The sequence below is a fragment of the Carassius carassius genome, chromosome 25 (assembly GCF_963082965.1).
Source record: "Carassius carassius chromosome 25, fCarCar2.1, whole genome shotgun sequence".
In the NCBI taxonomy this organism is placed as follows: Eukaryota; Metazoa; Chordata; class Actinopteri; order Cypriniformes; family Cyprinidae; genus Carassius; species Carassius carassius.
This window is the reverse complement of record NC_081779.1, coordinates 9,077,068-9,091,795: the sequence shown is the minus strand read 5'-3', so window position 1 is coordinate 9,091,795 and position 14,728 is coordinate 9,077,068. Positions and strand designations below refer to the sequence as shown.

Genomic DNA, 14,728 nt, shown 5'->3' with positions numbered 1-14,728 from the left:
CTGTCCACAATAATAATAGTTTACACAAAAATATTAAGCAGTTTATTAACTAACACTGATAATAATCTGAAATGTTTCTTGATCTTAAAACTCCACTGATGATTATTAGTGTAACACCACACACACTTAAGAAACAATAATTTCTCCTATTCTAATCATGGGGACACTCTGTCTGCTCCTGGAAGGTTCAAAAACATACTTTCAATGTTATGAGGATAATCATTTAAGACAGTTTTTGTGCATAACTTTTTATTTTTATTTATGTTTAGTTCAGTATCTTAGCAGACACATTTGTCTTTATCTGTATTTTGAAGTAATTGAAAAGTTTGTTTCTGACTCTCTCAGTGTCTCGTGAAGAGGTTCAGTCTCCTAGCTGAGTCTGTGTCTCCTAAAGCAGGAGATTCTGTCTCTATTAGCTACACTGGGACCATTGGTGTTCATTGATGACATATCTGCAGAAACCTTGTAAGGCTTCTAAACTCCTGATCTATGGAGATGGTTGACTTCAATCTGGAGTCCCAGATCAGTTCAGTGAAAGTGGATCTGAACCTGATTTTATACTGAACGTGTAGTCCAGCCTAAGGATACAGGAGATTCTTACTGTATTGGGGCTTACAGTGACATGTTCACATGGGCAACAACATCTTACAAAATCCAAACAAAAATGTCACAATATCAGTCAGTTCAGACAGAAGCAGATACATTCTGATACTTATCTTAAATAAAATACATAATGATGAATGAAACAGAATTACCAACAAGTTAGCTGGAGCAGCAGCCTGGGCATCACTGAGAGGTGAATTAAAAAAGTCTATTTTGCTTTTTGAATCATTAATTATATATTATTATTTACAGTTCCTCTTCAGGAACTCAAGCTGCATCGAACAATGCTTTGGGGAACACGCTTAGCCTGAGCGACTCTGAATATCATGTGTAATCAGTCCAATGGAAGAGCGTGACGTCACAGGCGGGGTGACGTAAGCGACCAGGAAGCTATAAAAGCACGTGCCGCGCAGCTGGCATCAGCTTTGCGTCTTTCAGCAAGCGCTCTGTGTGTGAATGTCACTTGTTTGTCTTGTGAGTCTTATTTACTGTTGTCTGGCCAGTTAGAGCTCCTAGTCATGCCGAAGAGCAAGGCGAAATCTAAGCATTGTGATGGCGATTCCAAATCACGTTATAGGTTGTGTGTTCCTCCCTTCCCGCGATATATAACGGGTGGGGATACACACAGCTTGTGCGTGGTTTGCCTGGGAGCGAAGCACGCTGAGTCGGCTCTCGAGGGGGCCGACTGTCCGCACTGTGAGCGTATGTCGGTGCGGCTGCTTCATTCCCGGAGGGCCCTCTTCCCCGCGGTGCTGGTCCCGCTTCTGCCCGAGGCAGAACGGCGGCTGCACTCGTGGGGTTCGCAAGTGGATTTGGTGGAGGGAATGGAGACGGGCCAGTCCCTATCTCCTTCCACTTCCGCCAGATCCGGCGCCCAATCCCTGGAGTCGGAAGCACTCTCTGCAGTTCCTTCCACCTATAGAGCGATGCCCCGGGTGGAACAGACGCTCGCTCGAAGGACCGCTGATCTCTCCCTCCGCGCCACCAAGGAGACCGCCCGAGCGATTGGGTGGTCCATGGCAGCTATGGTGGCCACGGAGAGGCACTTATGGTTGACCCTGTCCGATATGAAAGAGTGGGACAGGGTCTGCCTCATGGACGCGCTGATTCAGCCGACTGGCCTGTTCGGCGACGCAGTCAATTCTGTCGTCGATAGGTTTCAGGAAGCCCGCAAACAAGCGGCAGTGTTCCATAAGTTCCTCCCTCGTCGATCTCTCGGGGCATCTGGGCGGGAGATGCCCCAGCCGCACCCTAGCTCCTCGTATCGCGAGGCCCAGAAACAGAGCATCATCTCTCGTGCTCCTCCGCATCGGGTACGAGAGTCCCAGCAACGCTCTCGGCCGAGGTCTTCTAAGCCTAAACAAGATCTTAGGGCAGTCATAGAAGCTAAGAAGTCCTCGGCCAAGAAACCCTGACGCCAAAAGCCCAGGGTTTCAGAGGGCAGCCTCTGCTGGGGTAGAGTGGTACACACCACAGTACACGGTGCCTGTCTCGCCTCAGCGCCCTCTGCCAGTGTTCCAGGGCGCAGCGGTCCCCAGCGAGCATCGGTCTCAGTATCTTCCGCCCGTGTGCGTAGCAGGGTTGAGACGCTCGCCGCCCCTGCGGGGGACTCTTACACCAGAAGTCAGTCTCGAGAGACTGATTCCCTTAGTAGATTATTTAGCAGCGTGGAAACTACTGCCAAATGTATCTCAATGGGTCCTGCACACAGTAGAAAAAGGCTACCGTATTCAGTTCGGCTCTGCGCCGCCAATATTCAACGGGATCATCTCGATGATAGTCGGCCCCAGGCAGGGTCTGGTTATGGAACAGGAAGTGAAAACCCTATTAGAGAAGGAGGCCATCGAGATGGTCCCTCCTCAAGACAGGGAGTCCGGATTTTACAGCCGGTTTTTCATAGTTCCAAAGAAGGATGGTGGGTTGCGTCCGATTATAGACTTGAGGGTCTTAAATCGTTCAGTTATGAGATTGAAGTTCAAAATGCTCACAATCAAGCATGTTGTAGCTCAGATCAGGTCCGAGGACTGGTTTGTCACAATAGATCTCAAAGATGCATACTTCCACATATCCATCCTTCCACAACACAACCTGTTTTCTGTTCACAGTTTCTGTCGTTCGCTTTCGGGGGCGAAGCTTACCAATATCGAGTACTTCCCTGCGGCCTTGCACTCTCACCCCGCACGTTCACAAAATGTGTAGACGCGGCTCTGGTCCCCCTGCGCATGCAGGGCATCCGCATTCTCAACTATATCGACGATTGGTTGATTTTAGCCCAGTCAGAGCAGGTTGTGGCTCGGCATCAAGATGTTGTTCTCGCACATATGGGGGAGCTGGGTTTGAGACTGAACGCCAAGAAGAGTGTACTTTCTCTGGTTTTTGAAGACTGAAGCCTGCTTCACCAATATACAGGTAAGGAGTTGCACTGCTATCCAACTTCACGATTCTCTAGAGTAAAAAGTGCACAAGGTAAAATATAGTTAATTTGGGTTTTACAGTAATGGCATTGATTGCAGTCTATACTACTGTGAAATTGTTGCTGAAGTTTGAGTTCACACTTTGAAGCAGCAGTATACATAGATATGCCTAAATCTTTTCACATATAGTAGCATGGAATAGTTTATGGACACATACTTAATTCAGGAAAATATATCTTTGAGTTGACAGTAAAATTGCAGTAATTGGGTTGCACATACTTGAACAAACTGGAATCACTACTCCTTCACTCTAACGAAGTTCCTCTCAAAGGGCACTTTGTATACTTGCTTCATTCGGATAGCATTTCTTCTTAGAACACGGTCAATTGTGGAGAGACTGCATTGGTGGATATTGTGGAACAGTTGATTGTCCTGTGTTAATCTTTGCTGAATTTCTTTGAGGCGGCAGGTGTTGTTCTGGACCACCATGTCAACAATCGCATGCTCTTGTTCAACTGAAAAAAGTCTTGTTCGTCCACCTGAATGTTCTCTAGAATTTAATCTTTCAGAATTTAAATTCTGAAAAAGGTTTGGACAAGCAGGAACATTTACTGTAGAGATCTAGACCTGTGTCAAACAAGACTACATGGACTCTCCTTATAAAAGTAGAATGATAGTAACTTACCGGTTTTCCCTCTTAAAATGTACGGATAATTGAAGCCACTGTGGATCTGTTTATAATGGGCTGAAATCTCTGGCCAGCTTCTCTCAGTGAGAGACCATGATTTATGACATGGTCAATAAGTGTGGCTCTGATTTTATTTGAAACATGCGTGTACCCTACCCTCATTCTACCTCTCCTCCCTCCTCTTATACCTTGGCCTCCTCTTCCTCTTTGCCCTCCTCTTCCTCCCTGTCCACCTCTTCTTATATTTTCTCTTTCCACTATATCATTGCCCTCCAATCTATCCATCTCTTCAATCTCTTCTCCTCTTCCTACATCATCAGCTCTTCTCGCTCTTCCTCCTACATGTTCAGCTCTTCTTTCTCTTTCTCTATCTCCTCTTCCTCTTCCTCTTCTCCCTCTTCCCTGGCCACCACCTCTCACTCTTACACCTCTTCTGTTTCCACTGCTCATAATTATTTTTTTGTCTTACTGTATCTCCTCATTTGTCTTCTTTGTTCTTGTTGTAATTACGTAAGACAGCTGTGTGAACAATTAGGAAATTGGCTTTTTCTGTGTTGAGTGGATTACAAAACTCATCAGATAACAATTTGGCATTAATTGAAGACACAAGGTGTGCAACTGACTATTTTTCAATTCACAGAGTTTTTTTTGTTTTTTTTGAAAATGGTACAAAAATGCTTGTGATCTTTGCGAAGAACAATGAAAAAGTTACAAATGTTTTTCCTGATATATTACGTAAATTACATTTTAAAATATATTAAAATAAAAAACAAATAATTTAAATTGTAACAACATTTTACAACATTACTGTCACAAATTAACTTTAAAAGAAATGCCGCCTAAACACTGAAAATATGAGGCATAACATAAACATTTTTACAGATGCCAAACTTTTACTGTAAACAGTAGTGTATTTAAAATTTTTAGGTAAATTCCAGGATGCATCTGGATGTGTTTTTGAAAGTGTTTTGCACGGGCGTGCCACGAACGAGGGTGAAGGTTAGGATGATTCCAAGGGCCTGATGATCACTTTTTCCACCAAGTTTTTTTTCAACAGCTTATACACATTTTCAAATCTTTGCCTCTTTTTTTTCAAAGCTTTACACACATATCCAAGAATTGTACACACAAAATCCTAAATGCCTCACATCTCTTGCAAAATAAAGCACTGCATTCAAAATATCACAAACACATCTCAAAAGCAAACATTTGTATTACATTGCATTGTTGCAAACACCTTTGCCATGATATTATATTTTTGGATATATCATAAACACACAGTTATTCAAAACCTAAAGCTCTTCTTTCATGTGTTTCTATGTACATTTCTGTTCAAGGTTGAATGTAATTGGCAGAGAGACATTGAAAAAGTCATGGTAAACATGAAAGCAAGACTAAAACCAAACTTTTTTTACTCTAAGCATTTGTGGTTGTGAATACAGTTACACAGTGCAAAAGAAAAGAAATACATCCATCTTGTGTAGTTGTGTAGATTTGTGTTTATAGGCCTATGCTAAAGCCATCATTTTTTTTGGGTGATAAGTAAAGCAGTGAGTGTTTACACATTTGATGAGTTAGTTTGAGGCACTGGTGAATTAGTGTGCCATTTTGTTTGGTTGTGTTCAAAAAAGGAAATCAAGAAACTTCCTGCTAGATTTTTGTATGTTACATAGATAATAGTGAGTTGTGTTTTGCAAAAAGTGTTTTATGAAATTGAAAACAGAGTAAAAGGCCGAGAATTAGTATATGGTTTTGCAGATTTGGTGTGTGGCCCTGATGTTTGAGTGTCATCTTTCAATAATTGTGTTACTCATTTTTATTGAATGTCACGTAAGACAACAATTTGTATTCTTCAGGTATAGTTTTTAAACTACTAAAAACTAACTTTAAGTAATACAGTATAATCAATGTTTAACAAATAATTTAACAATTTTAACAAAAGAGATCAGAAACCATAATATAAAATGTTATTATATGTGCATAGTGAATAACTTGTTTTTAATCTAAATATAGATATATGTGTGATTGCAGATAAAATGTGTTTGTACAGGCTGTTGCACTACAGATCTGCTTGATTAACTCTGAATGTCTTAAAGGGAAGTGAAAGACTGTTTTTCAGAAGAATGAAACATCACAGTTTCCATCTCTGTCTCTCTTTAGCTGCGGCTCGTCCCGCTCTCACAGTGCTGCTGCCCTCCAGAGACGAGCTGCAGCAGGGGAAGGCTACAGTGCTGTGTGTGGCCAGTAAGGGATACCCCTCTGACTGGAAGCTGAGCTGGAAGGTGGACTGCAGCAGCAGGAGCTCTGGTGTGGATCTGAGTCCCAGTCAGCTGCAGAAGGATGGACTGTACAGCTGGAGCAGCAGCCTGAGCCTCACTGAGAGTGTATTTTAATTTAATATATTTTGTATTTTAATAAATTTGTAATTTTAAATATAGCAGGGGAAACCTTTTGTGGTTGTTAACTAAAACAAAATATGGATTCTGGTTTATTTCACACTGAACCGAGCTATTAATATTGTTAGTTAAAGCGTGTATTTGAGAAGTTGCTTTGGATATGGTTAGTTTGCTTTCATCAAGGTTGGGTGGATTTTATTGGATAGTAGTTCATGTGGAAACCTGATTGAGATATTCTGGTGTTTATTATTGATAAAATATTTTGAAAGTAGAGTGTGTAATGATAATGAACATCAACAGTTCAGCAGCCTTTAAAATTCTCTGTGTTTGTGTGTGAAGTCAGTGAGGTGAATAATGATCTTCAACATCTGCAGAAGCTCAAAGCTGCAGCGCTGCAGTCTCACACAAAGAGGTTTTTGTACGACGCTTTCACACTGTGTGAACACCCAGTCTAGATCCTCTGAGTCTTTTTTTTTATTACCATGTTGACTCTGACAGTAATAAACTCCTGAATCTTCAGGCTGGACTCCACTGATGGTCAGAGTAAAATCCATGTGGTTTCCACTTTCACTGCCACTGAATCTAGAAGAAACACCTGAAGCTCTCTCTGATGTGTAATAGGTCAGGAGTTTAGGAACATCTCCAGGAATCTGATGGTACCAGGCCATACAATACAGAGAGGTATCCTTTTTAATACAATTCACAGCTGGTGTGTGTTTACAGTGAATAGTGACGGTCTGATCAGGATTCACTGTTTGATTTTCAGATTGTGTCAGAATCTGTCCCACAGAACCTGAAGAGAGAGACAGAAAACAGAATAATATAAAACTCATGAGCACATTTTTCTCACACTTAGTTATAAGGCATCTGTCAGGCTGAGCACACAATATTTCTTATTACACTACAGGACTAAGCATTTTTCACATTTCGCTGATCATACACAATGAGAATAAAGAACTTGACTTGAAGATCCAAACATATTAGTTAAAGTTCAATGTTAATGTATTTTTTACTGCACATCAGGTGAAATAATAACATATATATAGTTAATTAATGCACAGTATTGCAGGAAATTAAGTCAAAAGTTGATCCCAGCACCTGTGGATCTGTGGATTGCTAAACTTTTAGTTTTCTGTAAATCAGCTGATGATATTCATTTCTATATACTCACTCCAGATGCAGGTTGTGAGTGTCCAAATAATGATGGCTATTAAAGTCATGTTTGCTTTATGATCTGTTATCAAGAAGGAGAGCTGTCAGTCATAAAATCATAAAGTCCCAGATCTACTATAAAGACCTCCAGAGCACTGAAGCATGCAGTTCAATGCAAAGTGAGTTCACAATGTAAATGCAGTTTTTTTTTTCTGAGAACAACAACCTCTAAATATCAAGGAACATTTTTCACTTCATAATCTATCTAAGCCAGATATTTTTGATTTAATGATTCCATCATAAAGACAGGCACTTCTTGTCTCCTACTGGGGATTTAACATGCAGAAAGATCCAGCGTTCTTATCAAACTATAATTTCCCTATATTTTTGTGCAATAGTTTATGGCAAGGGTTAGGATATGTTTCTTTGACACACACATTGAATTTTCCAGAACCAACAAATGATGTTCATCCGGGAACAGATGATGTCCAACTTCACATACGATTTAAATACCAACAATTCTACAAAATTAAATAAAAAACTGTTACACATTTGATAATTACTTTTATAATATATATTATGAAATAAAGAATAAGTATTGTGGTTGTGAGGAGCATGAATATTTACATTTTAAAAACTGAAAATATAATTAAAAAGAGAATTATTGTATGGTTTTATTGGCTGAGTTCATGTTCATATACAGAATAATGTGATGCGTTTTATACATGCTGCATTTAAACGTTATTCCAGCGTCTGAATCTGCTTTTAAAAGTTGTAGAATTTTACAGTAATTACTGAGTCAAAGATAATTGTTGATAATTGGCCTAAGGCATATCTTTATTTAGATTGTTTTCAGCTGCAGTACTGTTAAATATAATTTCATGAATTAAAATCTTACCCATTGTTGTTTAAAATGTTTCAAATTGTGGCACCTATCCTGAAATTTGTTTAGTTCTGTTCTAGCCTTTAGGATTAAGAATATGTTTGTTCAAATTTAATCCATAATAGTGAGTAAGACTTATTATGATATTGATACTGTGATCTTCTCATCATTCTCATATTCTCACGGTGTCTGACTGAGGGAGGTTTTGTATGAAGCTGTATCACTTTGTGAACACTGGACCATCATATATCCCCACACAGTAATAATCTCCTGCATCCTCAGGCTGGAGTCCACGTATGTTCAGTGTAAAATCAGGTTCAGATCCACTTTCACTGAACCGAATCTGGGACTCCAGGTTCAAGTTCACTGGCTCCATATATCAGGAGTTTAGGAGCCTCGCCAGGTTTCAGCAGATATCAGCTCATGGTCCCAGTTCAGCTGATAGAGACAGAATCTCCTGCTTTAGCAGACAGAGACTCAGGAGACTGAACCTCTTCATGGGACACTGAGAGAGAAGTCAAAAACTAATATTACAATACTTTAAAAAACAAGCAAATACATAGTTACATCTGCTACAAAACCAGTAAATTAAATACACTACAAAATAAAAAACAAAACACAAATTCCAATATTTGAACAATAAATTACAGTTTTTTTTCTTCTCCTACAGGTATTTTTAAGCAAGTGTTAACAGCATTAGAATAAGAGAAATCGTTGTTTCTTGTGTGTGTGTGTGTGTGTGTGTGTGTGTGTGTGTGTGTGTGTGTGTGTGTGTGTGTGTGTGTGTGTGTGTGTGTGTGTGTGTGTGTGTGTGTGTGTGTGTGTGTGTCAGTGTTACATACTAATAATCTTCTGTGGAGTTTTAAGCGCAGTGTTCAGTTCATATGCAAAACATCTCATAAACACATTCAGATGCATCCTGGAATTTACCTAAAAATCTGTAAAAAATATATGTTGCTGCACTTTATTAATTAAAAGAGTATTTCAATTTGTGGATGTGACTGTATTAAGCTAAAATGCATTATTAGTTTTAGTGTCAGTCTTAAGGGCAGTGTCAGTGTTATTGTGAGTGCTGATGTCAGGGTCAGTTTTAGTGCAGGAGGTTTTTGACCAGACAGTGACTGGGTTTGTGTTGCTGTGGAGCAGCTCAACTCTCAGTTGGAAGTACAGTAAATCTCTGTCTATTTCACAAAATATTTATATAAAAAAAAGAAAATCACAGAACAAGTGATACAAGAACAAACTACGATTAAAAAAAAACTTGTGTAACATGACCACAATCAATAATTTATTTATCTAATTGGTAAATTATAATTGTTAGTATATTCTTGATTTTTGTGTGTGTGTGTGTTTCACATAAGAAATATATTTTACTCCTGTTTTAGATGTCAGTTACATTATAATTGGATTCTAAACAAATATAAAATCTAAATAAATTGTTATATATCATATTATAAATCTAAATGTCTAATGACTGTCTAATTAATTTTTATATATACTTGGATATTTGAATAAAGAAACAAAATACAAAATCTTAATTTTATGTGAAATATTTATTGAATAAAATACAAAATAATTTTCTTTTTAAAGTCTGATATAGTTATAATTCATTTAGCCAACTAACTATGAGCAATACAATTGATATGGCAATTATTAATCTTTATTAATGCTAGTAAATAAAAATAACTGTTCATTGTTAGTTCATGTTAACTTAGGTCCAATAAATAATATGAAAAGATAAAACTTTTTTATTATTATTAAATGTTGAAATGAACATTAACTAAGTTTAACAAATGCTTTAGTAGTATTAGCTCATGTTAACTATAGTTTTCTAAGGTTAAAGTAACGTGTTACCATCAGTGTTGGGAAGGTTACTTTGGAAATGTAATAGGTTACAGATTACAAGTTACCCTGTTAAAAATGTAATAGTAGTGTAACTTTTTCAATTACTTTATTAAAGTAATGTAACTAATTACTTTTGAGTACTTTTTGATTACTTTTCTAAATTTGTGAAAAGATAAATAAAGAATAATAAATAAAAGCATATACATCAACTTAAATACAGTTATCTAATAAGCATGTGACGTATTCTGTGTAATAAACTCCTAAACATTGGTGTTTTTGCTGTCTCTTTGTATATGATGATAGTTTTCTCAAAATAAGTAAAATGCACATGAAGTGACACAGAGCAGTTCTAGAAATTGTGTTTATGTGCTCGTTTACTCCTATATTGAGGCAGCAGAGGTTGAAAACACTGCGAGCTTCAGTAGGCCTCTGTGTAGTAAATGAAACCATGTCTTTGGAAATAAAAACCATGGAAAAAAATTCAGACTGGAAAATTCAAACTCATACAAACAAATTCATGGACCAAACTATTTTTTATTTTATCTATTTCGTCTATAATCGTTTATCTAACGATCTAATTTTAAATCTTTAATTTGGGGACATGCAAAATAATTAAAAGTTTTCTCCTTAACTGCACCTTCACTTCCATTTTTCTCTTCAGTCTCTTTATTTTGCCCTGTTATCCATCTCTCTCGTGACTTTAATACTCAAGATTGAACAAAACTATACTTTACAATACAATACTCTACAATACTACAATATCTTTATAGAAAAATCCTAATACTGTACACGAGTCATAATTTTCCCTTACAAAAATTAACCATGCTTTTATTAGCCTATATAAAAGTAAAATAACCTTGTTTAATTTTTTTTTTTTGCAAATGGATTTGTATTTATTTTTAAATAAATGCATTTGTAAAATAATTTTAAATTTTTGGTTATCACAGTTAAACAATAGTAACCATTTTCTCTGGATTTATAGATAAATATTAAAATGTTAATTTTCGTAAGGGTTGTGTTGTTGTCTGTCGTAGCTCCCCCTAAACCTATAAAAAAATCTGAATTTTTTTCAGCTAAATTACTACTGTAACATTACAACAGATAATAATGATGTCCTTTATATAGTATTTTGAGTGATGACTGATGAGCAACGTGCTGCTGCTTGATTAAATAAATAAAAAAACAAAGACAAAAAAGCATCTTTACAAATGAAACTGACCTGAAACCCTGAACAGGAGTTCTGCTTCTCTGCTCCAGCAGTCCACACTCTCTCTCTCTCTCTCTCTCACACACTCTCTCTCTCTCTCTCTCTCTCTCTCGCACTCTCTCTCTCTTTCGCATTGATTACTCAGAGTCTGATCCAAACCGTTTGGCGGAGGCGCGGAGAGCGCGCGAGTCATGATTCACACTTCATGATTTATTAGAGATTTAATTCTCAAATGGCGGATTCGCAAATGATCGCTTTAGTACATTCGGCAGGCAATTATACAATAATGATATTAAATAGTGGGGCAAAATCAGCTGCCAGGCCACCGGGAATTGTCCCGGTTCTCCCGGTGTCCGGTCGGCGCCTGATTTCCACAGACACGCAGAATGTGCAAGTCATATATTGCATTTTTGTGGCTTAATATTCACAGACACTAGTCCATGTCATGTTTTGATTCAAGTGTACTGACCTACTTTTGATTTAGTCATCCAAAATGTGGCATATTCCGTCCGCGTTAGGCATTTCGTTTTTATGACTGGATTCTACGAACCAGACTGTATTTCCGCATCCCAGAAATTATTAGGGCGGTATGTCTCAGAATAGTCAGTGCAATTTGGGAAAGAAATCAGTTAAATCTGTATGTGGATGCGTGTAAACATTCAAATGTAATCCCCTTTGTAATCGTTAAAAATTTCATAAGTAACTGTAATTTAATTACTCATTTTTTCGTAGTAACTGTAACTAATTACAGTTACAATAATTTTGTAATTAAATTACGTAACGCCGTTACATGTAACTAGTTACTCCCCAACACTGGTTACCATATGTTATAATAAATACTGATTGTCTAAAATCCAAATACTATGAGTAAGTAATTGTATTTTTATGGACTTTTACACTCAGATCTGCTTGATTAACTCTGAATCTCTTAAAGGGAAGTGAAAGACTCTCAGAATGACTGACAGAGCTGTTTTTCAGAAGAATGAAACATCACAGTTTCCATCTCTGTCTCTCTTTAGCTGCGGCTTGTCCCGCTCTCACAGTGCTGCTGCCCTCCAGAGACGAGCTGCAGCAGGGGAAGGCTACAGTGCTGTGTGTGGCCAGTAAGGGATACCCCTCTGACTGGAAGCTGAGCTGGAAGGTGGACTGCAGCAGCAGGAGCTCTGGTGTGGATCTGAGTCCCAGTCAGCTGCAGAAGGATGGACTGTACAGCTGGAGCAGCAGCCTGAGCCTCACTGAGAGTGAGTGGAGCAGAGCAGCAACCGTCAGCTGTGAAGCCACGCACCCGTCCCACACTGCAGTCACCAAGAGCCTCAACACAAAGCAGTGTGATTGATTTATACACACAGTTATATTAAACATAAAAAAATACCACTTTTAATCAATTGTATTTATTTATGCTAAATCATGATGAGCAGCATCGAGCATATTTGGAGAATATATTATTTTTTAATATAACATGGCATCTTAAATCATATTTTCTCCAAAAATTAACTAGAATGGGAAATTACCTAGAATGTGAAATTCATTTTAATTTCATTGCTTTGGCCATGAGCTTTTCTTTATCAACAGTGAGTCATTGAGGTGAATAATGATCTTCAACATCTGCAGAAGCTCAAAGCTGCAGCGCTGCAGTCTCACACAAAGAGGTTTCTGTACAACGCTTTCACACTGTGTGAACACCCAATCTGTGTTCTTTGAGTCTCCTGTCATACTGTGTTTACTCTGACAGTAATAAACTCCTGAATCTTCAGGCTGGACTCCACTGATGGCCAGAGTAAAATCCATGTGGTTTCCACTTTCACTGCCACTGAATCTAGAAGAAACACCTGAAGCTCTGTCGGATAGATCAGGAGTTTAGGAGCTTCTCCAGGAATCTGATGGTACCAGGCCATGCTGTATTGAGTGGTATCTTTTTTAAAACTGTTAACTTTTGGTTTATGATTACAGTGAATAGTGACAGTCTGATCAGGATTCACTGTTTGGTTTGCAGATTGAGTCAGAATCTGTCCCACAGAACCTGAAGAAAGTGACAGAAAACAGAATAATATAAAACTGATGAGCTCATTTAATATTTCTTACTGTTGCACTATACAAGGACTAAACATTTTTCAATAAAGGACTTGACTTGAAGATATAAAGTCAAAACATATTAGGTCAAATTGGGTAAATATTATTAGGTATTAGGTATCATATTAGGTAAAATTTTTTTTACTGCACATACTCAGGTCAAAAACATAAATATAAGAAATATATATAGGTTAAGTAATACATATACAGTATTTGCAGGGAATTAAGTCTGAACTACATCCTGATCTCACCACCTGCAGTGGATCTGTGGATTGCTTATTTTATATTCTCTAAATCAGCTGATGATATTCATTTCTATATACTTACTCCAGGTGCAGGTTGTGAGTGTCCAAATAATGATGGCTATTAAAGTCATGTTTGCTTTATGATCTGTTATCAAGAAGGAGAAGGTCATACAATCATAAAGTCCCAGATCTACTATAAAGACCTCCAGAGCACTGAAGCATGCAGTTCAATGCAAAGTGTCTTCACAATGTAAATGTTCTTTCTGAGAACAACAACATCTCTTACTGTCAAGTAACATATTTCACCTGCTAATCTGTCTGAGCCAGATTTTTTTTCTTAAAAATATAAAAAATTATTCTGAGACCACTGTTTCTGATCAATTAAATGTATTAATCGATAGAACTGATATTATTGTTCTACAGTGAAAAATATAAATGTCACATCTAACATTCACAACATTTTCCAGAGACTTCTGTCACCAGGAACATTTTTAGAAGAACTATTTTCAGAGTTTAACCGAGTTCGCATTAGCTATTACAAATCAGCCTCGTTAAAAAATTTATCAAAATTAAAAATGAAATATAACATCTATTCTGAATAAAGGACACGTCCACTGAAGAACGGCACATCTGATTGTTAACCACTAGATGTCGCAATTTGACATGGATCCAAACATATATTAATCAGAGCATAAGGCTCGTTGGTCTAGGTATGATTCTCGCTTTTGGTGCAAGAGGCCCCGGGTTCAAATCGTGGACAAGCCCAAAAATAAAGGTTCTGGATTTGTCTCAGTTTTACAATAACTATTTATAGCAAATTGTTTACTGAGTTGTCGCTAAATATTAAAGTGTAGTCTATGGTAAGTTGAGGGGTTTTCCAACAGTTACAAACCGATGGGACCATGATTGACCTTACAGTATATGCCCACCAAATGTTTAAACTCACAGGTCTATAAAAACATTTACAGACCACCGATAGAATTTCCTCTGTTACAGAGAGAGAGTTTTCTACCAGGCCCCTGTGAAGGTGCTCCTGTTAAGAGTCCATAGAAAAAAGGTGCAAAATAGTTAGTATTTGTTTTCCATAATTAAATTTCTTAATAAATATCTACATTTTATTTTGCTTTAATGGTGTGATCACAAAGGTAATCAAATGTTTGATTTTTTTTTTTTTGCCCTGAGTAGTCTCCATATCCCAAATTTTGATAAAATCACAGTTTACAGT

At 37.7% G+C, this 14,728-nt stretch overlaps 1 pseudogene and 2 gene segments (V, D, J or C); 1 reads left to right on the top strand and 2 right to left on the bottom strand.

Annotated features, from left to right (window-relative positions):
* Positions 1 to 157: 157 nt before the first annotated feature.
* On the top strand, positions 158 to 12,550 carry LOC132104865 (uncharacterized; annotated as a pseudogene).
* Positions 6,320 to 7,382, bottom strand: LOC132104113 (immunoglobulin lambda variable 3-25-like). The segment is given in 2 exon segments: positions 6,320 to 6,894; positions 7,273 to 7,382. Coding segments are annotated over 2 exon segments (531 nt in total).
* Positions 12,551 to 12,897: 347 nt separating the features above from the next.
* On the bottom strand, positions 12,898 to 13,660 carry LOC132104662 (immunoglobulin lambda variable 1-51-like). The segment is given in 2 exon segments: positions 12,898 to 13,208; positions 13,586 to 13,660. Coding segments are annotated over 2 exon segments (360 nt in total).
* Between the last annotated feature and the right edge of the window lie 1,068 nt (positions 13,661 to 14,728).